At 40.3% G+C, this 26609-nt stretch overlaps 1 protein-coding gene across 1 annotated transcript in view; it reads left to right on the top strand.

Moving 5' to 3' along the window:
• Nucleotides 1–26609, top strand: part of SHC3 (SHC adaptor protein 3) — a 148555-nt gene that overhangs the window by 105362 nt on the left and 16584 nt on the right. The window contains exons 8-11 of the mRNA XM_070400816.1: nucleotides 2147–2297; nucleotides 4025–4112; nucleotides 12297–12455; nucleotides 16315–16610. Of these exons, the coding sequence (XP_070256917.1) occupies nucleotides 2147–2297; nucleotides 4025–4112; nucleotides 12297–12455; nucleotides 16315–16610 (694 nt within the window). The remainder of the gene's footprint in view (nucleotides 1–2146; nucleotides 2298–4024; nucleotides 4113–12296; nucleotides 12456–16314; nucleotides 16611–26609) is intronic.

Here is a 26609-nt window from a genome sequence, read left to right as displayed (position 1 = left end):
TTTATGCCCATCATCTAGCTTTCTCATTTATATTTTACTGTTAATTTCACATATCTATTCATCCAAAGTAAGTTTGACAAATTTTTTTCCCTCTGAAATAAAAGGAAGCAAATACAGCAACATGTTCACGCTGTTTAGTTTCAGTGGTGGATGTGTAAGTATCTTTTACATTAATTATAATTTTCTGTACTTTTGAAATGTTATGTAAAAGTCAAATAAACACTATTTAAACAATGTGTATAAAAATGGGTGCTCGGAGTTGATTGAACTACCATGCTTCTTTGGGAATAAACGTAAGGCATGAAGTCCCATATGTGTTTCTATAATATAAAGTTTAAAGAAATTTAATTTTGTGCTACCATTCTCTGTTTCCTCATGTGGATATGTATTACCATCTGGTGTTCTTTCATTTCAGCCTGAAGTACTTCCTTTCATATTAATTGCGGGGCAGATCTAGTAGTGATGAATTTTTTCAGTTTTTATTTATCGGGAAATGTCTTATTTCTTGTTTCATTCTGGAAGGATAGTTTTACTGGGCATAGAGTAGTTGGTAGACAGTCTTTTTCCTTCAGTGCTTGAATATACCATCCCACTGCTTTCTGGCCTTCATAGTTTCTGAGAATAAAGTCAGCTGTGAATATTATTGAAGATCTTTTGTCCAAAATCTGAGTTTTCACAGGGGCAATTTCTATCGATTGCTTTTAATCCTTGTGTTTCTTTGCATGTCTCATAAAATGTTTGTTGTTGAAGCTAGAGATTTTAAATAATATAATGTGCTAACTCTGCAAATCAGATTTCTCCCCTCCTCCGGATTTGTTGTTGCTTTTTTAGTGGTTGTTTCTTTTCTAAACTTTTCTAAACTAAATCCATAACTCTGTACTCTTTGTCAGATATGGCCACTGACAACTCTGTTCAGTTCAATTATTAGAAAACTAATAATTAGAGATTTCCTTAAATTCCTAGAACTCTTTGAGTGTGGGGGCACCCTTTCAACACTCAACTAGGCAGTTGGCAATTCTGCCTTAACTTTCACTTCCTGTTTGCTCATAGCTTCAAGGTAAGCCAGAGGTGAGACTAGGGCCTTTTTGAATCTTTCCTGAGCAGGCATACATCCTTGGATAAGAACAGAGTCCTAAGAATACACGTGGCCTTCTAGATTCCCGGAAATATGTTGAAATTTATCAAAGTTCTTACAGACATTCTATTTTCTAGCCTTTTCTTTTTAAGCTTTTGATTAGCCTATTTTTTGCCCCAAATGTTATACTGCCTCAGGGTGCCATGTTGTTAAACAATTGCCTCTAATTGTTTTTGACAAATGTCCCAGGGTAAGAGGCATTTTTTTCCCCCTGGGCAAGCTCTGAACCCGCTCAAATAGACACAGTCTTAAGAGTGACCTCTTCCAAGGAGTGACTAGAGGTTTACATAATGATTGTGCGCTGGGAATGGGGCTTTGAAAGAGACTGGGTGCTGTTTTGCTCCCTCCTATGGTTATCAGGCTACTGGTTTTCTCTGTGATTGTAAGCTGTTTGTTTTCAAGACTACCGTGGAGATGGGAATAAGGCAAGTTAAAATGCCCCAAAGCTGCTGTTCTTACAGCTTTTTTTATTTGCTTAAAAAACAAAATAAACACTCCTTGGGTTGTTGCAAGCCTCTGGTTAATTTCTAGGGTTTTAAATAGTTAATTTTTTATTTTATTTTATTAATTTATTTATTTTTTACAGTTACGTTGTTGCTTTCATGGAAGAGAAAATTTTCAGAGGTCTTATCCTGCCATTTTCCATGATGTCACTAAATGTTTAATTTTTAGTTGATTTTGCTTTGGGTAAATTTTATAGTTTACTAAAACGTGTGTCTGTGCCTTGAGGAACTGGTAAACTTTTTCTTTCCTAATTAAAATGTACTTTAAAACAATGATGTTTTCTTGTTTCAAATATGATTGGAATTTTCCAAAGGATAGAACTGTGAATAGGCAGAGATATTTGACTAAGCCACTAATATGCTTTTCATATATGCCTGAGACCTACATGGTTGAAGGGGCAGTGACTAAATTCACTTTTCTGGGGTGACAGTTATCAACATTAGATGTGATGGTTTTGACTAAAAGCTCAACTTTCGGCCAATGCTTTTGAAAATTCTCTTTTAACAGAATGCAGAGTCTGGATGAGCCCTGGACCGAAGAGGAGGGAGATGGCTCCGACCACCCGTACTACAACAGCATCCCAAACAAGACGCCTCCCGCCGGGGGGTTTGCGGATGCTCGCCTGAAGGCCAGGCCCCACGGCCCTGACTCAGCCCCGGTTAGTTTTGTACCTTTTTCTTGGGATGCTGGCTAATTGAACTTTATAGTAAACCCTCGATTTTGCAGACCTCGATTTAACAGACTTAGATTTAATGGACAAAATTTCCAGTCCATATCTCATATGTGAAAATTAACACCCTATTAATTTTAACATGCTTTAAACCAATATTTGCTTATCATTAAATTAACAGGTTATTTGTTTGTTATCAATTCACTGTTATTTTAAACAAATTTCAGCAAATAGGACATATGTTGGAAAAAACACTGTAATAATCTCACCAACATAGATAAATATTGCAAATCTACAACCATAGCCGACATATTTACATCCCAGAGTCACCGCTGGTAAAGTGTTTGGTTAATGATTACCACGTAATCGCACCATAGCACACGGTAATCGGTTCTGTTGTCACCCAGTGTCACTGTGCAGCAGTTTTAAAGTGTGTGGGCCCATGTGCTCATGTGTGCTAAGCATTTGTTTACTCTCAGTGACTGGTGAATGCATGCATTTCCTATAATACATATAGAAAACTTTCTGTGAAGTTAAACTTTTCATACATACCTAATTTTAATTACAAATGTGTCTACGTAAGTAAAAACAGGTAAACTAATTTGTCAACTTTTAAAATATATATATTTTTATTGATTTCAGAGAGGAAGGGAGAGGGAGAGAGAGATAGAAACATCAATGATGACAGAGAATCATTGATTGGCTGCCTCTTGCACGCCCCCTACTGGGGATCGAGCCCACAACCTGGACATGTGCCCTGACCCCCAGAAATTGAACTGTGACCTCTTAGTTCATAGACACTCAACCATTAAGTCACACTGGCTGGGCTAATTTATCATTTTTAAACATACACATTCAGAAAACCTATTTTATTATATGACGTATTTTTTTCTTTAACGCACATCCTCTCACCCAAATTAGTCCGTTACATCAAGGTTTTACTGTATTTCCTTTTAGATTTCTCAGCTTTATTTCCAGGTTGCTGTTCTGCTCAGTCTTTGACAGAATAACACACATGCTTCCCCCTTGGATTTCACGAAGCAGACAAATAGGGGAGGCTTTTGTTTTAACATCACAAGGTCTGAGTCAAACACCTTGAGACTATACTGTGATTCCCGAGCTGGGAGGCTGGGTCCTTTACTCCCCCCGCCCCCCGCCCAGGACACAGCTCGTTACACTGCAGTCCTCATGAGGAGAGGAGAGGATTCAAGGCTTTTAAGAAGCCTGGGTGCTTTGATTTCTCTGAAAAGACAGTGGACATAGGTGAGAATCTTACGATTTTTTTCTATTTTAGTCATTTCCCTGATTTTACCTCCAAATAAACATTCTAGGAAGGCAATTGTTTTGTAGAGTTAATGTATCTCTGTAGAGAGTTTTTGATGTCACCTACCTTAGTGAATAGTAATGACACTAATAACAGTGTCAAAACAACATCGAAATGCAGTGTCCGTAGTTCTGCCACTGAGTGCGAATGGGCTGGGGGGAAGGGGACTTAGGGAATGAAAACGGGGGGAATGTGTAGTTTTTTGAGATGCAGTCTCTTCCTCACACCCACACACATTTCCTCCCTAATTCTTGGTGCCACATGTGAGGCATGGAGGGAAGGTGTGTGCGATCGGGGATGCAGCTGCCCGGCCACTGCTGTCCCTTGTGCGGGGCCGTGGCTTTTGGAGACGGGGAAAGAAGAGCATCATTTTTTCTCTTTGTGTTTGCAGTTTTCAGGAAAAGAGCAAACTTATTACCAGGGAAGACACGTAGGAGAGCCGTTTGGCGAAGACTGGCAGCAAACACCTGCCAGGCAAGGTGAGCGGCGAGGCAGTGAGGGCAGCAACATGAAAACTCGCCAACGTCACGTGCTGCCTCTGGTCCTCCCTGCCCCTCCTCCGTTCTGCTTTATATGTTTATGTAGATTAGTTTGCATTTTCTAGAGTTTTATGTACATATCATTTATACATATGCATTCTTTTTCATCTGACTTCTTTTCACTCAGCAAAACTATTTATAGATTCACTCCTGTCGCTGCACGTATCCATAGTTTTTTCCTTTTTCTTGATGACTAGTATTGCATTGTGTGAATATCCTACACTGTGTTTACCTGTTGACTGATATTTGTTTCCAGTTTGTGGGCATTACATATAAAGTTGGTTTGCACATCCCTGTTAAAAAAACCCAAGACAAAAGTACCGTCTCCCTGGTGGTACTTCATCTCCTGTGGAAGGGCAGGAAAATGTACTGCAAAAGTCTGCTGAGCGGGGTGGGGGCTGCAGATTCCTGCCCAGATCAGAGGAAGATATAAAGTGAGGGCTGTGGGGGTGCCACACATCAATGGTGGCTCCCCTGGCAACAGGTCCGGTTCCTATCCTTTAGCACTTACTGCAGGAGGGCTGAGGAACTGACCTCTCCAAGGGCACCCCCACCCATTTCAAAAGGGAGTTGGCTGGGAGACTCAAGTGTTTCATGCTGTCCTCGAGCACCCCAGCGGGACTGAGCCCAGTGGTTCCTCACAGGAGCTAGTAGCAGCATTCTCTTCCTGCCCTCGCCACACCCCACCCGCTCCAGGGTCAACTTCAGGAGGAGAGTGGCAGCTACTGGAGGCAAGAGAGGGCTCCAGATGCATCCCTCCTGCCTGGGCTACATGTAGAGAACACTGTCACCTGTTATCAAATCAGTGAGCATGCTCCCACATTAAAAATAATTCACACATGACTAATAACTAACTGCTAACGTAAGTCTCCATTCTATAGACAGCTCTGTACACACACACACACACACACACACACACACACACACACAGATACATATATATATATATATATATATATATATATATATATATATATACTAGAGGCCCAGTGCATGAAATTCATGCACTGGGGGGTTAGGGGGGGTGTCCCTCAGCCCGACCTATTCCCTCTCACAGTCCGGGACCCCTCGGGTAGGGTCCCTAGGCCTGGCTGGTGATCAGGGCCTATCAGGGCTTTCCTTACCCTGGCTGCCGTGTCATAGTGGGGTCTTCCGGAAGGTCGTCCAGACGGTCATTCTGTTGTTCAATCATTCAGTCAATTTGCATATTACACTTTTATTGTTATAGTTGTGTGTGTGTGTGTATTTTGTATGTTTTAAAGGTTTCTTTTTATTTTAACCCCCCCCACCCCCCCTCCAGGCACTTCTATAACTCCTTCACTATCTCCATGCCTCTGGCTACTCACTCTGCAGGGTCTAAAGGAGGTGGAGTGACAAATGAATTAAGATCCAATTTATGCTTCTATGTATATAAATTTAACCATTTCTTGGTTTAATGTTAAGGTTTTTCCCTTATTGTAGCCATTTCTTCTGGGAGTAAATTACAATACATTTAAAAAAATTATATTTTTCAATTATGGTTCACATTCAGTGTTATTTTAAGTGTACAGCATAGTGGTTAGACAATTACATGGTTTACAAAGTGTTTCCTTCAATAAGTCTAGTACCCACCTGGTACCATATGCTAGTTGTTAGAATATTATTGACTGTGCTATGCTTAATATCCCCTTGGCTATTGTGTAATGACCAGTTTGTACTTAATCCCTTTCCTCTTTCACCCAGCTCTCCAACTCCCATCTCCTCTGGAAGCCAACAGTCTGTTCTCTGTACCTATGAGTCTGTTTCTGTTTTGTTCTTTAGATTCCACATATAAGTGAAATTATATGGTATTTGTCTTTCTCTGTCTGACTCAGTATAATACTCTCTAGATCCATTCATGTGATTGCAAATGGTAGATTTCATTCTTTTTTATGGCTGAGTAATATTCCATTGGTAATAACTTTTTTATCCACTCATGTATTGGTGATTACTCAGGTGGCTTCCAATTCTTGGCTATTGTAAATTGTGCTGAAAATACATATGCTGCACATATATTTTTGAATTAGTGCTTTGGATTCTTCAGATAGCTACCCAGAAGTAGAATTTCTGGATCAAAAGTAGTTTTATTTTTGATTTTTTGAGGAACATTCATACTGTTGTCCATAGTGACTGCACCAATTTGCAATCCCACCAATAGTACAATTTTCTCCTCATCCTTGTCAACACTTGTTTCTTGATTTATTGATGACAGATGTGAAGTGATAACTCATTGTGGTTTTAATTTGCATTTCTATTATTGATGTTGAGCATCTTTTCATTTGTCTGTTGACCATCTGTATGTCCTCTTTGGAGAAGTGTCTATTTAGGTCCTCTGTCCATTTTTTAATTGAATTGTTTATTGTTTGGTGTTGAGTTGTATGAGTTCTTTATAAATTTTGGCAATTAACTCCCTATCAGATGTATCATTAGCAGATATCTTCTCCCATTCAGTAGGTTGTCTTTTTGTTTTGTTCATGAATTCCTTTCTGTGCAAAAACTTGTCCCATTTGTTTATTTTTTCTTTTCTTTTCCTAGCGTGAGGAGGTATATCAGAAAAAATACTACTAGAGCAATGTCAGAGTTTATTGCCTATGTTTTCTTTAGGAGTTTTATGGTTTTGAGTCTTACATTTAAATCCCTAATTCATTTTGAGTTTATTCTTGTATACGGTATAAAAAGGTAGTCTCATTTCATTTTTTGCATGTATCGGTCCAACTTTCCCAACATCACTTATTGAGTAGATTGTCTTTACCTCTTTGTATGTTCTTGCCTCCTTTGTCATATATTTATTGACCATATAGGTGTGGGTTTATTTTTGGGCTCTCTATTCTGTTCCATTGATCTGTATGGCTGATTTTATGCCAGTATCAAGCTCTTTTGCTTACTAAAGCCTTGTAGTATAGTTTGATACCAGGTAACATGATACCTCCAACTTCGTTCTTCTTTCTCAAGATTGCTGTGGCTATTCAGAGTCCTTTGTGATTCCATATAAATTTTAGGATTTTTTGTTCTAGTTCTGTGAAAAATGTCATTAGAATTTTGATAGGGATTGCATTGAATCTATAGATTGCTTTGAGTAGTATGGACATTTTAACAATGTTAATTTTTTTCTATCCACGAGTATGGTACTTGTTTCTATATATTTGTATCCAATTCAAAAATCTTTCTTCAATGCCTTGTAATTTTCTGACTATAGGTTTTTGTTTTTGTTTTACCTCCTTGGTTAAATTTATTCCTAGGTATTTTAAAATGCAACTGTAAATGTGATTGTTTTCTTAGTTTATCTTTCTGATAGTTCATTATTGGTATATAAATACAACTTATTTCTGAATATTAATTTTGTACCCTACTACTTTACTGAATTTATTTATCAGCTCTAATAGTTTTTTGGTAGGATCTTTAGGGTTTTCTATATGTAGTAACATGTCATCTGCAAATAGTGACAGTTTTATTTCTTCCTTTCCAATTTGGATGCCTTTTATTTCTTTTTCTTATCCGATTGTTGTGGCTAGAACTTCTGATACTATGTTGAATAAAAGTGGTGAAAGTGGACAACCCTGTCTTGTTCCTGATCTTAAGGAAGACACTTTTAGCTTTTTCCCATTGAGTATGATGTTAGTTATGGGTTTGTCATATATGGCCTTTATTATGTTGAGGTATACGCCCTTGATTTCCATTTTGCTGAGAGTTTTTGTCATAAATGGATGCCAGATTTTATCAAATGCTTTTTCTGCATGTACTGATATGGTCTTACGATTTTTTACCCTTCATTTTGTTTATGTGGTGTATTAACTTAATTGACTTGCAGATATTGAGCCAAACATTGTATCCCAGAAAAATCCCACTTGATCTTCTTATTGTATTGCTGAATTTGGTTTGCTAATATTTTATTGAGAATTTTTGCATCTATATTCATCAGGGATATGGGTCTATAATTTTCTTCTTTTGTAATGTTTTTTTGTCTGGTTTTAGAATCAGGATAATGGTGGCCTCATAAATGAGCTTGGGAAACTCCTCCTTTTGAATTTTTTTTGGGATAGTTTGAAAAAATTAGTTGTTAATTCTTCTTTGGATATTTGGTAACATTCATCATTGAAGCCATAGGTCTAGTACTTTTGTTTGTAGGGAGTATTTTTAATTACTGTTTTGATTTTGTTGGAAGTAATTGGTCTGTTCCGATTTTCTGTTTATTTTTTATTCAGTCTTGGAAATTGTATGTTTTTAGGAATTTATCCATTTCTTCCAGGTTGTCTAACTTGTGGGCATATAATTGTTCATAATATTTTCTTATAATCCTTTTTATTTCTATGATGTCTGCTGTCACTTTTCCTCCTTTATTTCTGATTTTATGCATTTGGGTCCTCTCTCTTTTTTCTTTATGAGTCTGGCTTAAGGTTTATAAATCTTGTTTATCTTTGCAAAGAGCCAGCTCTTGGTTTCATTTATCTTCAGTATTGTTTTTTTAGACCCTATTTTGTTTATTTCTGATATGATCTTTATTATTTCCTTCCTTCTACTCACTTTGGGATTTGTTTGTTGTTCTAGTTCCTGTAGGTATAAGAGTAGATTGTTTATTTGAGATTGTTTGCTTCTTGAGTTAGGCCTGTATTCCTATGAATTTCCATCTTAGGGCTGCTTTTGCTGCATTCCATGGATTTTGGGTTGTTGTGTTTCCATTTTTATTTGTTGCCAGGTGTCTTTTGATTTCCTCCTTGATTTCACTGGTAACCCTTTATTGTTTAGTAACATGTTATTTAGCCTCCATGTGTTTGTGTGTTTTTCAGTTTTTTTCTTTTAATTGATTTCTGATTTCTTACCATTGTGGTCAGAGAAGGTACTTGATAGGATTACAGTTTTATTTTCTTTTTTTAAAAAATATACTTTATTGATTTTTTACAGAGAGGAAGTGAGAGGGATAGAAAGTTAGAAACATCGATGAGAGAGAAACATCGATTCAGCTGCCTCCTGCACACTCCCTACCAGGGATGTGCCCGCAACCAAGGTACATGCCCTTGACCGGAATCAAACCTGGGACCCTTTAGTCTGCAGGCCGATGCTCCATCCACTGAGCCAAACCGGTCAGGGCAGATTACAGTTTTCTTAAATTTACTGTGACTTATTTTGTTGCCTATCATGTGGCTTATCCTGGAAATTGTTTTATGTGCACTTGAAAAGAATGTATATTCTGCTGCTTTGGAGTGAAATGCTCTAGAAAACATAATTTAAATCAATTTGATCTAATGTGTCATTTAAGGCCTGTCCATTGATGTCAGTGGGGTGTTAAATTCCCCCACTATGACTGTATAACTGTCAATCTCTCCCTTTATGTTCGCACCGTTGAACCTCTTTGCCATCAGCCTAGATGTCCTCTTAATTCTCTCCCATATTATTACTGTTATTTAGTTACCAGCACAATAACCTTCATTGCACATTTTTAAAATGTTGGAGGAGGAGCTGTCCAGTGACCTCAAGGCATACGTTTTTGATTCTGATAAGATTATGGATACCAAAGATTTAAAATGGAAATCACTACTGCGAAGACATGAAAGAAAGCTTGCATAGTAAAATAATTTAAACCTAACATTTGGACCCAATAAGGCAAATGGAACATTTTTCCACATTTTTGGAAAATGCACGTTTTCTTCACATTAAGTGGTACCAATAAGAAATAATGATTAGCCCTGACTGGTTTGGCTCAGTGGATAGAGCGTCGGCCTGCGGACTCAAGGGTCTCAGGTTTGATTCCGGTCAAGGGCATGTACTTTGGTTGCGGGCACATCCCCAGTAGGGAGTGTGCAGGAAGCAGCTGATCGATGTTTCTAACTCTCTATTCCTCTCTCTTCCTCTCTATAAAAAATCAATAAAAACAATAAATATATTTAAAAATGGGAAAAAAAGAAATAATGATTAAAAAATATTTGCTTTATATTTTTAGGTGCTCATGTATTGGGTGCATAATTGTTTACAAGGGTTATATCCTCTTATTGGGTTGATCCATTTATCACTGTGTAATGACAATAACGTTTTAAAATTCCCTTCTTGTGAGAGAATTTCACATGTTGCATGCCCCAGCTGAAAGATGACCCATCGTGCTGGCCTGGTCAGTTGAACATGACCCCTGTCAGAAGCCACCACATGGCTCTGTGTCAGAATAGGAAGGATATAGCAAATTAAGGTCATAATTTTTGTCAGAGGCAGTTTTTTACTATGTTTTCATCTTTGTTCCACAGACATTTAAAATAAATAAGCCAGTCAGAGAAAGACAAGTATCACATGATCTCACTCATATGTGGAATCTAATGAACTAAACTAAACTGATGAATAAAATAGATCCAGAGACATGGAAGCATGGAACAGACTGTAGAATCTCTGAGGGAAGGGAAGGCAGGAAGAGATTAACCAAAGAACTGATATGAACATATGCATAACCCATGGACATAGGCTATAGTGCAGTAGGCCAATGGGGGGTTGACAAGGATGGCTGGAGGTGGTCACTGGGGGGGGAGAGGGACATTTGTAATACTTTCAACAATAAAGACACATTTTTTTGAAAGGCTTCTCCTCTTACAAGAATAAAGTAAAACAATAATTCGCTTGATAGTTTTTAAAAAAGTATTTACATAACATGTATACACCTAGGCATATAAGGAGACACATCATTTATATTAGATATTTACTTTATTGAAAAAGTTAGGTTTACTTAGAAAACGAGGTCTCTTTCTGTGTGTTACTCTGGCCAGATCAAGAACAGACCATGCAAGAGGTTCATCAGGGCAGATCAGCTGTACCTAAGTTCCTGGCCTACAACTTGAGACTCATTCTTAATAAATTTCAAGTTCTCATTTGAAAGCAATAAATACATTTTTTCATGAAACAATTAAGAATGTTTCTTGTTAGTTTGCTAGCAGCTATTCCCCCTAAAATGGACTTTCGGTGCCGCCATGGCGTGCGCGTCCACACCCCGGCTCCGCACCTGCCACCGTGTGAGTAGCAAAGGGTCGCGGTCAGGAAAGCTGTTCATTGGGCTTTTCATCTTCTCCTTTTAAAAATTAGTTTGTAAAATTCGTTTTACAGGCTGGTCTGTTTGCAATGCCCACACACATGTGAGCTGCAGAGAGCCCGGCTGGAGCAGGACACGCACCCAGGGCCCGCCTGTGGGCGCGGGAGCCTGTGCAGAACAGGAGCAGACGAGGGGCAGTTCAGACTTTGCTGGGGCGCTCGCCCTGAAGGAAGCGGAGGGACACTTGCATTCTCAGCATGAGGCAGAGAGTGATGTGCTGCTGAAAGCCCAGCAGCAGGCTCTCGGGAGCGCTTCTTCAGAGCCCTGAGCTGACCCGCTGGCTGGGCTGACTGCCCCCAGAGTGTGGAAGGTGACCTCTCCCAGGAGATGGGAGCGCCCAGAAGCCATCTTGAGAACATATGTGTAAATGTGCTAGAGTCAAGGATCCCGTAGGAAGAATTAGGCAGTGACCCAAGCGGGTGTGATCGGGCGACATCCTTCAGCTCTCCTCCGGTGCCAACAGCAGGGACGCTGGCCCAGCGTGGGCACAGTCGTGGGTCACGAAGGAAGTACACACCGGCCCTGCCTGTGGTGAGGGCTCAATCACACGCCCGCGCTGGGCTGTTTTGTAAGAACGCATCTCAGTTCATTAGGTAGTAACTTTCTAAAACGGTGGCAGCACCCGCATTGCATTACCGGAATGGAGTTAATTTACAAAGCATTCACTTACACTTAACAGGAAAAAAGGACAATTAAAATGAAGCTTGTTGCTCTTCTGCTCAGTTGTTCGATCTCAGGCCTCTGTAACCGGGATGAGCAGACCCACCCCTGGGGCTCCACTCCCCCCACCCTCCGTCACGGGCCAGCGTCGGGGGCAGGCGTCGGCATGGGCTGGCAGCTCGCATCCTGACAGGCGGGTGTGGGTGTCCTGGCCAGAACACAGCAGTGCCTGTGACGGGGTCAGAGAGGAGATGTGAGCTGTGGGAGCTGCCGGGAGAACTCCCTGTGTTAACCTGGAGGACCTTCTGTGTGAGACCGGGGGGCGTGACTGTCAATGCGTGGGCAGCATTAGCATCAGAAGAAAGAGGGCTCTCTTTCTGTTGCAGGGTCCCTGGACACGTCCAGCATGCCAGGAGGGACGGCGCTGGCGGCCCCGACGGGAGACGCCCCCACCTACGTGAACACCCCGCACTTCCCGCCGCAGGCCGGGCCGGCTGCGGGCAGCAGCGCCGAGAGCAGCCCGAGGAAGGACCTCTTTGACATGAGTGCGTTTCCACTCGCCTCGCTTTTCTTTTCTTTTGGGGTTGCTTTCTACTCGTTTACTGGAAATCTGTGCGGTGACGGGATTTGCTGCTGGCCGGGCTTGCTGCACTTTTCTGTGTATGACTGGGCTTCTCAAGGCTTTCAACTTCGGCCAACCTCTGCTTTGGGATTCCATCCCTTTCTTTTGTCCAGAGACAAAGCAATATCCCCCTCTTTTTGGCATTGACTTAGCACTTGAAGAACTGCACATGCATTGAGACAAACAATATACATAAATAAATGCACTCATTTATGTATTCACTTAAATAGCAATTGGCTATTGTGTACCAAGTATTGTCTCAGTTGCTAAGGATGCCAAAGGGTAACGGCATCGCCATGTCCTCAGAGTTCTCCGTCTGTTGAGCAAGAAATTGCAGCAGACCCTTCTCGTATGCAGGCACATGCTTGCCTTCCCTCTCATTTTCCTCTATTCTCCCTCTTTCTCTACCACTACAAGTCTCCCCCCTACTCTATTGAACACCTAACGTGTGTCAAATGCCATTCTACTCACTTTGCCTATATACACAAAAACAAAATAGGCCACATCTTTATTCTGTGGAGCTGAAATCACCACTATGTATTAGCAGTTAGTAACAAGTGCATGGACCAAACATAAGACAGAGAGAGAGGCAGGAAACTACTCAGATAGCAGTGCAGTGGGGTGTGTGCCAAGGAATTTCTGTTGGTCATAAACATTGCAAAATTAAATCATCCATGAACTGATTAATAGAAGTGGAAGCCGTTTTTAAGGAATTTTGAAAGAACTTCCTTAGCTCACAAGTTTTATATCCCGCCCTAGCTGGTTTGGCTCAGTGGATAGAGCGTCAGCCTGTGAACTGAAGAGTCCCAGGTTTGATTCTGGTCAAGGCCATATGCTCAGGTTGTGGGCTCGATCCCCAGTGAGAGACTTGCAGGAGGCAGCCGATCAATGATTCTCTCTCATCATGGATGTTTCTATCTCTCTCTCCCTCTTCCTTCCTCTCAGAAATCAATAAAAATATATTTAAAAAAAGAAGTTTTGTATCCCAAAATTTCTTTTTTAAATTCCTTGAGAATTTAAAGGCTAAAGAGGGGAGGAGATTAACATTTAACAACTTTCTACCACCAGCTATGCACTTATTATTTAATTTAATTTTGCAATGATACTACAGGCAGGTATTATTACTACAGTCATGTGCCACAGAATGACACTTGGATCAACTACAGGCTGCATTTGTGATGGTGGCCCCACAAGACTACAATGCAGTTGAAAAATTCCTGTCACCTAGTGATGTTATTGGTGTCCCATAGTGCAACACATTACTTATGTGTTTGTGGTGATGCAGTGGGTTGTAAACAAAGCTACTGCACTGCCAATTGTATAAAAGTACCAGCTGCATTGGGTGAGTGCCCTCTGATATTCGTACGATGACAAAATAGCCTAGTGACATTTCTCAGAGAGTATCTCCATCATTCAGTGACACATGACTGTATTATCGTCACTATTGCTGTTATTATCCTTACTTTACAGAGGAGAGAACAGAGAACCCTAGAGGTTAAGTGACTTTACCGCTGGTAAAAGGCAACCTTGCTGGCTTGACGCCTGCTGTCCATGATGGTGAATGTGATGAGGACAGGATGGAGTGCGTTTATGATTAACGGCACCATGGTAACAGAAGTCTAATTCTCCCCGCCGCTTTGGTTCCACAGATAGCGGACTCCCATTCCGACTTACAAAGATGGCCAGAACCAGAAGAACTGTAGAATCTCAGTGCTTGTGGCGCCTTCACAGTCACCTAGTCCGATCCCTTCACTTTAGTAACGTGAGGAGTGAGGTGGCTTTCCCAAGATGCAGAGCCAGGTGGAGCCGCTGAGCCGCCGCCCCAGTGTTCGCGATGCTCACAAGTGCGCGTTCGTGGCTGTACTTGTTTAATGTAGTCAGTTCACCAGTGATTCCTGGCCCCAGATCTGGGTAGTTAGATTGGCCTGGGGTTTGAGATGAGAACTATGAGAACCAGAGCCAACGTTTTCTCATCTATCTATTTCTACTCCTGCTCCCGGCAAAACCAAGAAAGGGCCCTGGAAGGCTAGTATCTATTGAAAAGTGTGAAAAATAAAGGCAGCACTCTGTTGTTTACTTTTAACCACTAGAGCTGGATAACAATGGTGATGATGGTGGTGGTGATGGTGATGATAAATAGTGATGCAAATAAGGGATAATAGTGATGATGATGGGAAATGGTGATGATAATGGGATAATGCTGATGATGGTGATGGTGGAGATGATGATAAATGGTGATGATGACAGTAGGATGATGGTGGTGATGGTGGTGATGGTGATGGTGGTGGTGATTATATATGGTGATAACAGGATAATGGTGATGGTGGTGGTGGTGGTGATGGTGGTGGTGATGATAAATGGTGATGATGACAGTAGGATAATGGTGGTGATGGTGGTGATGGTGATGGTGGTGGTGATTATATATGGTGATAACAGGATAATGGTGATGGTGGTGGTGGTGGTGATGGTGGTGGTGATGATAAATGGTGATGATGATAGTAGGATAATGGTGGTGATGATGGTGGGGATGGTGATGGTGGTGGTGATGATGATATATGGTGATAACAGGATAATGGTGATGGTGGTGGTGGTGGTGATGATGATGGTGTAGAAAGAGTAAAATACAAATTTTCAACACTCCAGGTAATCAGGAAAAAGATAGGGTAAAAAATAAAAATTTAATTAATAGTTTTAACTTCTTTTCTGCTCCAAAATTATAAATGACTTAATGAGTGCCCAAATGACCTAATTTTGGTTTCATTTATTCACCTCACTCCTGCCCATCCTCTAAGTTGGTCTTATTTTACAGCATTTGTTGAATGTTTGTGGAGCAGGAACCACGTCCCAGGAATAATGTTGGGCTTTGGGGTGTAGTTGTGCCCAGGAGGATGCTGCTCTCGCGGTGCTTGCATTGACTGGGTTGGCAGTGTGGCCCCACATAGTCATTATAACACCACACATTTGTGTAGCACTCCCCTCATTTTTTCAGAGTGCGTTTGTCCAATTACTTATTTGAAAATCAAACCCTGAGATTAACTTAGGCGTGCCTGCTGACTTGCTTGCTGCTGCTATTTGTTGATGTTAGAGCAGAAATGTTGCCATTGACGGATTCCCTGCAGTGAGAGGTTTGTTCTGAAGGGCCTGAAGTCAGGCTCACTCACTCTCAGACACTCACACAAGAGCCTTTTCCCACAGGGACAAGTGAAGGTCAATGGAAGGTAGGGCTCCTGGCCTGGGGCAAGTCACACAAAAGCACCCAATTAAACGTCAGTTTTATTTTCTTTTAAAAATTCACCCGATACAAAGATTTTGAAATAAACGTTTGATGGATTGGGTTTAGGTCTCGCACAAAATAAAAATCTTGCAAATTGTCTTTTTCTTTGCGTATTTCCTTCGGTTTGGCAGGTTTCTATCCAGAAGAGAGCATGTTTGTTGGAGGCTAGCCAACGTTCCAGAGAAAGTAGATGGCATGTAATATGCGTGGCCTCCTGCGGTGTGCAAAGCTACAGGCATTCTAACCAGCTAGACCTGCGTGTGCTTGAACCCTTGGCACAAGGCACAGTGCCCAGCTGCCTTGGGAAAGCAGACTTACCAGAGTCATGCCAAGATTTGGGCTGTACTCTCAAATGCTTGTTATGACTCGTCTCGTTATATTATTAGCTGTCATTTGTCTCTGGTTCTTTCTTCCGGTAGCGTTGCCTTTGCCTTCTCAGCCCTCACATTGTATTGTTTATCCTTTGCTCTTCCCGGGTCCTCCTGTCGCTGGCAAATGCTGTTGGCAGAACCCTTTGAAGATGCTCTCAAGAACCAGCCCGTGGGGCCTGTGCTGAGCAAGGCAGCCTCCGTGGAGTGCATCAGCCCCGTCTCCCCCAGAGCCCCGGATGCCAAGATGCTGGAAGAGCTGAAAGCCGAGCTGTGGTACCAAGGCCAGATGAGCAGGAAGGAGGCGGAGGGGCTGCTGAAGCGCGATGGGGACTTCCTGGTCAGGAAGAGCACCACCAACCCGGGCTCCTTCGTCCTCACCGGCATGCACGGCGGCCAGGCCAAGCACCTGCTGCTCGTGGACCCAGAAGGCACGGTGAGCACAGGGTGGCTGCTTTCCCTCCTGCGCCCACAGGCGCCCGCGGAAGCCCTGATGGCCACCCTCCGGGACCCTGAGCCAGGCCCAGGGCCAGTGCTTTTCCGCCGAGAGGTAATGCTCCTGACAGCGAGCTCAGCAGCACGGCAGTGTCAGCCTTCTGTGGTCTCACTACTATCCCTTCATCCAGCCAGTACATCTGACCCCGCCCTGCACAGTGCAGGGACTGCTGAGTTCAATAAATGGGATTACATGAGCTAACCATGGACTGAGCTCCAGGCTTGTTGTGTGAAAACAGAGAAGCAGTTGGAGTTAGCTGAGCAGTTAGATTAAGCACGTTGCATTTTTTACTGGGAGGCAGGGACGAAGGCTTGGTCTTCAACTGCATGAGGTGACCTCCTGGTTCATAGGTCAGTGCTCAACCACTGGGCCATGCTGGCCGGGCCTGGAATTACTTTTGAAGATGATTTAAGGTAGAGACCCAACATTTTAAATATTTCCATGTAGTGAGCCAATCTTTTGGTCACTATTTGTCAAATAATTCACCTGTTCTCTGTCGTGCTGATGCTCTGCCTGTTAACACTGAGTCCCTGTGTCCTGGGCTGTTTCTGCACCGTCAGCTCTGTCCTATTGACCTCACTGTTTAGTGTTTCTTGTATAAGAAACTGCGCTAGTCATTACGGCTTTGAAACTGTCCTCAGCTCTGGTGGGGTGAGTCTTTCCTCTTGATTCTCCTGTTGGTAAGTTGCCTTGCCTATTCTCACATCCTCATTCTTCTTTGTTCAGACTTTAGATTCACTTTATCAAGGAGAGAGAGAGAGAGAGAGAGAGAGAGAGAGAGAGAGAGAGAGAGAATATGCTGGGGTTTTGATAAGATTTGCATTGAATTTATAGATTAATTTGGGGAGAGCTGACATTTTTCGATATTAAGTCATCACATCCATGAGCATGGCATAAGGCTCCATTTATTTAGTTTTGAAGATGTCCTTGGTTAGAATTTTAAAATCCTCTTCAGAAAGCTCTTCTGTTTCCTGTTAGGTTGCTTTCTAGTGTCTAGGTTTAGTTCCTGTTGTAAGTGGTATGTAGTTTTTGGTTACTTTTTCTCTATAGTTACTGCTGCAGGGAGAGGAATGTGGTTGCGATCGTTTTACTGGAACTGCGTTGCAAACACTGACAGTTTTGTTGCCTGCCTTCCAGTCCCTGTCCGCAGTGTTCTAATCCCACCTTGCTGGCTGGGGCATCTTTGAGCATTGGCCAGGAGAGGGCGCCCTCGTCTTGTTCCCAACCTGAAAGGCAATGTTTGAGGTTTTGTTCCATTAAGGATGATGTAAGCTTTGGGTAGACTGCCCTTGTCAGCCTAAAGAATTTTCCTCCCTCCCCTCCCCTCCCCTCCCCTCCCCTCCCTCCCTCCCTCCCTCCCTCCCTCCTTTCCTTCCTTCCTTCCTTCCTTCCTTCCTTCCTTCCTTCCTTCCTTCCTTCCTTCCATGGTTCATTCACTAAGCAAATGTGTACCTAATGGCTACTAAATCCAGGCATTGTTTTTATCACCTGGGATATGTTCATGAATCAGTTAAAAGAACAAGCCTCTGCTCTATTGGAATTGGTGCATATTAATTACCTAATTACTTTTATCATGTGTAGGTATTGAACTTTATCAAATGCTTTTGAACTTTATCAAATGTCAGTGTCTTTTGAGATAATTCTGTGGTTTTTTTCTTAAGTCCATTATTGTGGGGTAGTACATAGGTAGATGTTTCTGATGTTATGACTTGGCATGAACCCTCTTTGGTCTTGACATGGGAATTGTGAAATGCATTGTTGGATTTGGGCATTAGTTTTTTTAGGGTTCTTCAGTCACTGTTCCTAAGTGAAGTGTCTTCATTGTGTTTGCTGCTGTCATTTGTGTGTGCTCATCTGGTTTGGGTGTCAAGATTATAGGGTTATATTCATCCCTTCCAATGAGCTAGATTTACTCCAAATAAGACAACCCTTCCCTCACCATTTTATCTCAAATAGAATCCCCTAGATATTCCCTGATTTATTTTTACTCAAGCACTTATCACACACAAGCACTAGTTTATTTGCTAGTTTGTTTATTATTTGCCCCCCTCCCCAACCTGGACTATAATCACATGAAGGTAGCCGTTTTGCTCACTGCACTATCCCTGAGCACCTAGATTTACTCATTGTTGCTACTTCACAATTTTTGACAAGATTTTGTTTTAGTTTTTCTAGAGTTTATTTTCTAGAGTTTGTTTTGTGCCTGGCACATAGTAGGTGTTCAACAAGCATTAGACTAGTGAATTCATAAATTAACCTCAAGCTTTTTTAGGAATTGAGAGCCCAAGAAGGTGATGTGGGGTGCTAAGGATCACCAGCTACTGGCAGTCATAGAATCACAAGTAAGCTTTTTCTAAACAAAATCAGTCCAGAGTTCTTTCCATTTGCATAGGCTGTCTGTTAATTCATTTATTTTTATCCAAAGAAACAGGAGAGAAAATGCCTCAGCAATTCAATGAGAATATAATATTTCAGTTGAAAATTTTAGGTATTTTTAAAAAATAAAAAGTTAGCCTGACCGGTGTGGCTCAGTGGTTGAATGTCAACCCATGAACCAAGAAGTCACAGTTCAATTCTGGTCAGGTCACATGTCCAGGTTGCAGGCTCAATCCCCAGTAGGGGGTGTGCAGAAGGCAGCTGATTGATGATGTTTCTCTTTCCGTGATGTTTCTCTCTCTCTAAAAAAATAAAATAAAAAAATCAATAAAAACATTTAAAAAATCTAAGTTAAAATTTAGCTAAATTATACCATCTTATAGTCCTATACATTTATGTCCAAAAACATAAACTAATATTTTTAATGGATTAGTCTCTTAAAGTGTGTAGAAAACAACATTTAGAATTACAAACCAAATATTTAATAATAGCAGTTTTCATAATCGCCCATGTATTTAACTTTACTGTGATCTTTATTTCTTCATACAGCTTCTAGTTACTTTCTAATCTCCTTTCCTGTCAACCTGCAGAACCCCCTTTAGCAATTCTTATTGGGCAAGTCTAGTGGAAATGAACTGTCTCAGCTTTTGTTTACCTGGGATTGTCTTGATTTCTTCTTCACTTTTGAAGGACAGTTTTGTCAGATATAGGATTCTTAGTTGACATGTTTTTTCTCTCTTAGCTTTTTAAATGTATAAATCCACTGCCATCTAGCCTCTAAAGTTTCTGATGAGAAATCTGCTGGTAATCTTATTAAGGATCTCTTGAATATGACAAGTTACTCTTTTTTACTGCTTTCAAACTTCTTTCTTTGTCATTGTCTTTTGACAGTTTGATTATAATGTGTCTTGGTGTGGGTGTCTTTGTATTCATCCTGCTTGACATTCATTGAGCTTCTTGGATGTTTGTACATTCATAGCCTCCATAAAATTTGGAAATTTTCTGTTGTTTTTTCTTCAAACATTCTGTCTTTCCCTTTCTCTCAGTCTTCTCCCTCTAAGACTCTCACAATGTGTATATTGGTCTGCTTAATGGTATCCCACAGATCCTTTAGGCTCTGTTCACTTTTCTTCAATCTTTTTTCTTTCTGTTACTCAGAACTTAATAACCAAGTTCCCCAATTTTGTCTGCTTAAATATGCCTTTGAATTACTCTAGTGAATTTTTCATTTCAGTTATTGTCATTTTCAGCTTCAGGATTTCTCTTTGGTTTCTATTTAGTAGGATTTATTGATTTTCCATTTTGTTCATACATCTTTCTTATTTATTTATTTTTTCACTTCACATCTTTAGTTCTTTGAGGATCTGTAAGACAGTGTTTTAAAGCCTTTGTCTATTAGATGTGCTACCAGGTCCTTTTCGGAGACAGTTTCTGCTGGTTTATTTTTGCCTTTGAATGGTACATACTTTCTTGTTTCTTTATATGCCTTGTGATGTTTTCTGTTGAAAACTGAATAGTAAATCTAATATCTAATTTGACTTTGGGAATCAGATTTTTCCCCCTCCCCACTGGTCCTGAGGGTTTTCTTTTTATTTTGTTTTTCTTAGTTGATGTAAGCTATGTCTGTGCTGAGAATCAGCCTGGGGTCAAATGTAAGGTCTTTCAGGTATTTTCTGACTCTGCATAGTTCCTTGGGCCTGTACAATGATTTTCTAATTTTCCTTGTATATGAATTACTTTTGGATGTCCTAGTTTTTACTATTTGTCTACCTAAGGAGGGAAAAGAAATTAATGAAATGGAGGGGGGAAAAACACACTAATCCCTTTAATTCCTTCTTTTTAAAATATATTTGTATTGATTTGAGAGAGAGAGAGAGAGAGAGAGAGAGAGAGAAACATCAATGATGAGAGAGAGTCACCGATGGGCTAACTCCTGCACACCCCACACTGGGGATCAAGCCCACAACCCAGGCATGTGCCCTGACCGAGAATGGAACTGTGACCGTTCAATTTGTTTGTGTGTTTTTTTCTTTTGTTGCTCAGGCTTTTGGTATTATATCTTAGAATTCTTTTTAAAAATCCATTAAGATTTAGCTGCATGCTTTTCTGGCAGCTTTATAGTTTTAGTGTTACATTTAAGTCTTTGATCCACCTTGTATATATAGAGTAAGGAAATGGTTCAACTTCATTTTTTGCATGTGTATGTCCAGTTTTCACCGCATTATTTGTTGAAAACACAATTGTTTTCCCCATTGAATGAGTTTGACATCATTGTTAAAAACCAATTGACTGTGTGTGTGTGTGTGTATTTCTGAATTCTCAATTCTTTTTCACGGATCTCAAAGTCTATCTTTGTGTCAGTACCACACTGTATTGATTACTGTTGCTTTGTAGTAAGTTTCTAAGTAAGAAAGTGAGTCCTCGACTTTTTTTTTTTCAGGATTGTTTTGGTCATTCAAGGCCCCTTGCAACTCCATATGAATTTTAGAATCAGCTTGTCAACTTCAAAAGAAAAGTCATTTGGGACTTTATAGGGATTGTGTTGAATGCAGACCAATTGGTGTTTAGATGGGGGAATATAGCCATCTTAACAATGTAAGTCTTCTGATTCATAAACATGCATGGTTTTCCACTTATTTAGATCGTCTTTAATTTCTTTCAACAATGTTTTGTACTTTTCAGAGTAGGTTTTTCACTTCCGTTGAATTTATTTTAAAATATTTAATTTGTTGGATGCTCTTGTGAATGCAATTGTTTTCTCAATTTCCTTCTCATAGTGTGCATTGAAAGTGTAGATAAATACAATGGACTTTTGTATAGTGATTTTGTATCCTGCAAATTTGCTGAACTCTATTAGTTCTAATAGTTTTTTTAGTGGGTTCCTGGGGGTTTTCTATTTATAGATTATGTTATCTGTGAATACAGTCAGTTTTACATTTCCTTTCAAATCTGATGGCTTTTATTTCTTTCTATTAAGTAATTGCCTGGCTAGAACAATGTTGAGTAGAAGTGGCAAGAGTTAACATCCTTGTTACTGATTTAAGGGAAATAATCCAGTCTCTTGAATTAAGTATGATGTTAACTGAGGGTTTTATGTGGATGTCCTTCATCAGGCTACAAAAATTTCCTTCTTCTAATATTTTTTTAACATGAAAGGGTATTGGATTTTGTCAAGTGCTTTTTATGTACCTATTGAGATCATTTTTAAATTCCATTGACAAGTATTACATTGATTTTCAGATGTTGAACTTGCCTTGCATTCCTGGGAAAATTTCCACTTGGTCATGATGTATGATTCTTTTTATCTGTGGATAGATTTGTGTTGCTAGTGTTTTTTGTTGATAATTTTTATATCATATTAATAAGAGATATTAATCTATGGCTTTTTTCTTATAGTTTCTTTGTCTGGCTTTGGCATCAGGGTAATACTAATCTTATAGAAGAGTTTGAAAGCATCAGTTTGGAAGCATTCTCTCCTCTTCTACTTTCTTGGAAGAGTTTCTGAACAATTGGTGTAATTCTATAAATATTTGGTAGGATTCAGGAGTCAAGTCATTTGGTCCTGGACTTTTCTGTATGAGTAGTTCCCCCTGCCCCTGCTTTGGTCAGCATAACTAAATGTTTGTCAATGTTATTATTATTATTTTTTTTAGTTTTTCTTCTTTATTTTAATAGCTACAGTGATTTTTTTAATTAAATCTTTATTGTTCAGATTATTACATTTGTTCCTCTTTTTTCCCCCCATAACTCCCCTCCTTCCAGCTCCCACCCCACCCTCCGCCCTTATTCCCCACCCACTGTGTTCATCCATAGGTGCACGATTTTTGTCCAGTCTCTTCCCGCATCTCCCACACCCCTTTTCCCCCCAAGAATAGTCAATCCATTCCCTTTCTATGTCCCTGATTCTATTATAATCACCAGTTCATTCTGTACATCAGGTTATTTATTCACTTGATTCTTAGATTCATTTGTTGATAGATGCATATTTGTTGTTCATAATTTGTATCTTTACCTTTTTCTTCTTCTTCCTCTTCTTAAAGGATACCTTTCAGCATTTCATATAATACTGGTTTGGTGGTGATGAACCCCTTTAGCTTTTCCTTATCTGTGAAGCTCTTTATCTGACCTTCAATTCTGAATGATAGCTTTGCTGGATAAAGTAATCTTGGTTGTAGGTTCTTGGTATTCATCACTTTGAGTATTTCTTGCCACTCCCTTCTGGCCTGCAAAGTTTCTGTTGAGAAATCAGCTGACATTCGTATGGGTACTCCCTTGTAGGTAACTGACTGTCTTTCTCTTGCTGCTTTTAAGATTCTCTCTTTGTCTTTTGCTCTTGGCATTTTAATGATGATGTGTCTTGGTGTGGTCCTCTTTGGATTCCTTTTGTTTGGGGTTCTCTGTGCTTCCTGGACCTGTAAGTCTATTTCTTTCACCAGGTGGGGGAAGTTTTCTGTCATTATTTCTTCAAATAGGTTTTCAATATCTTGCTCTCTCTCATCTTCTGGCACTCCTATAATTCTGATGTTGGTACGTTTGAAGCTGTCCCAGAGGCTCCTTACACTATCTTCGTATTTTTGGGTTCTTTTTTCATTTTGCTTTTCCGGTTGGGTGTTTTTTGCTTCTTTGCATTTCAAATCTTTGACTTGATTCTTGGGCTCCTCTGGTTTGCTGTTGGGAGTCTGTATAATATTCTTTATTTCAGTCAGTGTATGCTTACTTTCTAGATGGTCCTTTATCACACCATCGAGGGTCTCATTAGATTTCCTGTACATCTCATCAAGTTTATTGACAGACTCTAGAAGCCTCTTGAGAGACCTCAAAAGTGTGGTTCTGAACTCAATATCCTCCCTTGATAGTTTTGTCCTGTTTCTTTGTCTCCGCATTTTTTACGCTTTCTTGGTACACCCCCTAGTGGTCTTTGTGCGCAGTCTTGTTGTAGTTAAGCCTTGATTGTTATAGTTAATACTAGAGGGATTTGACCTCCAGGCCGACTGGCTGTGATAATCAGCTGTGTCTGCAGTGGAAGAACTTGTGTCCTCTAGGGAGGTGCTAATCTAGCCTTTGCCTGAGGCTATCCAGCAAATGCCTCTGTGCAGGGCTTGGGAGGGGCAGGTCCCAGGGGATCAACAGGGCAGAGGAGGGAGCAGTTATGGCTGCTCTCAGTCCGTCCCCAGGGGCTCTGCCTCTCTGTCCCAGCAACAGCTGCAAACCTCGGAGGGACCGTAGCCAGACAGTACTGCTTCTCCCGTTTGAGTCTGGGTCCCTAGAGACTCGCCCGGATCTGGAGCTCTGAGTCTGAGGCTCCCTCCAGATTGAAACAGACAACCATGCCCTCAGCCACCAGCCCACGCAGCACGCACTCCACACCTTAGTATTCTACTTCAACACTGCGCCTCCTCTGATTCTCAGTTCTTCCTAGTTGTAGTACTTCCATTCAGCCAGCCTTTCTGTGGTTCTGGATGATGTCCGTTCTGTCTTTTAGTTGTATTTTTGAAGTGGTTGTTCGAGGCAGCAAACTCCGGCGTTAACCTATGCTGCCATCTTGGTTTCTCCTAGCTGTGTCAATGTTATTGATATTTTCAAAGAACCAGCTTCTGGTTTCATTTATTTTTCCCCCTATTCTCTGTTTTGTTTTATCTCTGACCTAATCTTTATGATTTTCTTTCTTCTGCTTGTTTTAGGTTTATTTTGCTCTTCTTTTTTTTCAGTATCTTAAAGTGGGAGGTTAAGTTATTGATTTGAGACCTTTCTTTTTTCTTAATATGGGCTTTTATAGGTATAAACTTCTCAGCATTGGCTGCATCCCATAAGTTTGATCTGTTGTGTCTTCATTTTCATTCATTTTAAATATTTTATAAGTTTTCTGCTGAATTCTCCTTTGACCCATTGGTTATGTAGGAGCTTACTAGTATTGTTTAATTTTTACATATTTGCGAATTTTTTTCCTGCTTTTGATTCTTGATTTCATTCCATTTGGGTCAGAGAAAATAAGTTGTATTAGTTCTATCATTTTAAATTTATTTTATTTATTTTATGGACCAGCATATGGTGTGTCCTGGTGATAGTCAATATACACTTGAGGAGACTGTATATTTTGATGTTTTTGAGTGGAGTGTTCTATAAATGTTTGTTAGGTTTGTAGTATTGAGCAAATCTTTTTTTTTTCCTTATTGATCTTCTGTCTTGTTGCTCTATCTACTATTAAAAGTGGGATATCTAGTTCTCTAACTGTTATTGTTGAATTTGTCTATTTCTCTCTTGATTTTTGTCAGTTTTGCTTGTTTTATTTTGGTGCTCTGTTATTATGTTTTATGTTTATAATTATACTAGAGGCCTGATGCACAAATTCATGCATGGGTAGGATCCCTCGGTCTGGCCAGTGATCGGGGCCAATTGGGGCCAGCCAGGGGGAAGGATAGCGAGAAGTTGGCCGGTCAGGGGGAGGGACCCCTGGAGGTTGGCTGTGGGAGCACACTGACCACCAGGGGGCAGCTCCTTCCTTGAACATCTGCCCCTTGGTGGTCAGTGTGCATCATAACAGTTGCTTAGGCATATATATATATATATATAGAGAGAGAGAGAGAGAGAGAGAGAGATCACTAATCTTGTTGGATTGACCTTTTATCTTTATGAAATGTCCCTCTTTATCTCTAGTAACTTTTTGTTTGTTTGTTTTGAAGTCTATTTTCTGATATTTGTATAGATTTCTTGTGATTGCTGTTTGCATGATATATATTTTTTCCTTTCTTTACTTTCAACTTACCTGGATGTCTGAATCTAAAGTGTGTCTTCTCTAGACAGCATTTAGGTAGATCATGTTTTATCTGCTCTGACAGCCTATGCCTTTTGATTGAATTATTTAATTTGTTTATATTTGATGTTATAATTGATATAGTTGGATTTGCATCTGCATTTACTTTTTGTTTTATATATTACTCTTCATTTTTCACTGCTTTCTTTTACATTAGGTAGATTTTTATAAGGTAGTATTTTAATTTCTTTAATAACTTTTCAATATTTTTTACATTATTTTTAGTGGTTTACCATATACATCTGAATTTACCAGAATCAGCTTCAGATTTATACTAACTTATTTCCTGTGATAAATAGAAATGCTATCCTACCTAATAATAGACAAACATGGTAATTAACCATACCTCCGCTACACTTCCCATCGGCTAATCAGCAGGATATGCAAATTAACCAAGATGGCTGCTGGCAGCCACACAGCTGAAGCGAACATGAGGCTTGCTTGCTCCAGTGATGGAGGAAGCCAAGGTTCCCTGCCTGCTGGCAGCCCGGCTCTGAGCTCCAGATGCAACAATGTTGGAATTATAGAAGCTAAACAAACAAAGAAACCTGCTTTCAGCTGGCAGCGGGCTCAGAGCTTAGAGTGCCAGTGATGGTAACAGAGTTTCAATTATAGAAGCTAAACAAACCCAGATACCTGCTTTCAGCCAGCCACGGCCTCAGAGCTGGAGCCGGCTCTCAGCTCCAGTGACAGCTATAGAAGGTAAACATATTCCAGAATAAAAAAAAAAAAAAAAGAGGCTGGGAGCTTCA

The sequence above is a fragment of the Myotis yumanensis genome, unplaced genomic scaffold (assembly GCF_028538775.1).
Source record: "Myotis yumanensis isolate MYYU_CA2020_CCGP unplaced genomic scaffold, mMyoYum1.0.hap1 SCAF_21, whole genome shotgun sequence".
NCBI lineage: Eukaryota > Metazoa > Chordata > Mammalia > Chiroptera > Vespertilionidae > Myotis > Myotis yumanensis.
The sequence above is the reverse complement of the archived record's forward strand: the minus strand, read 5'-3'. Positions and strand labels throughout refer to the sequence as shown.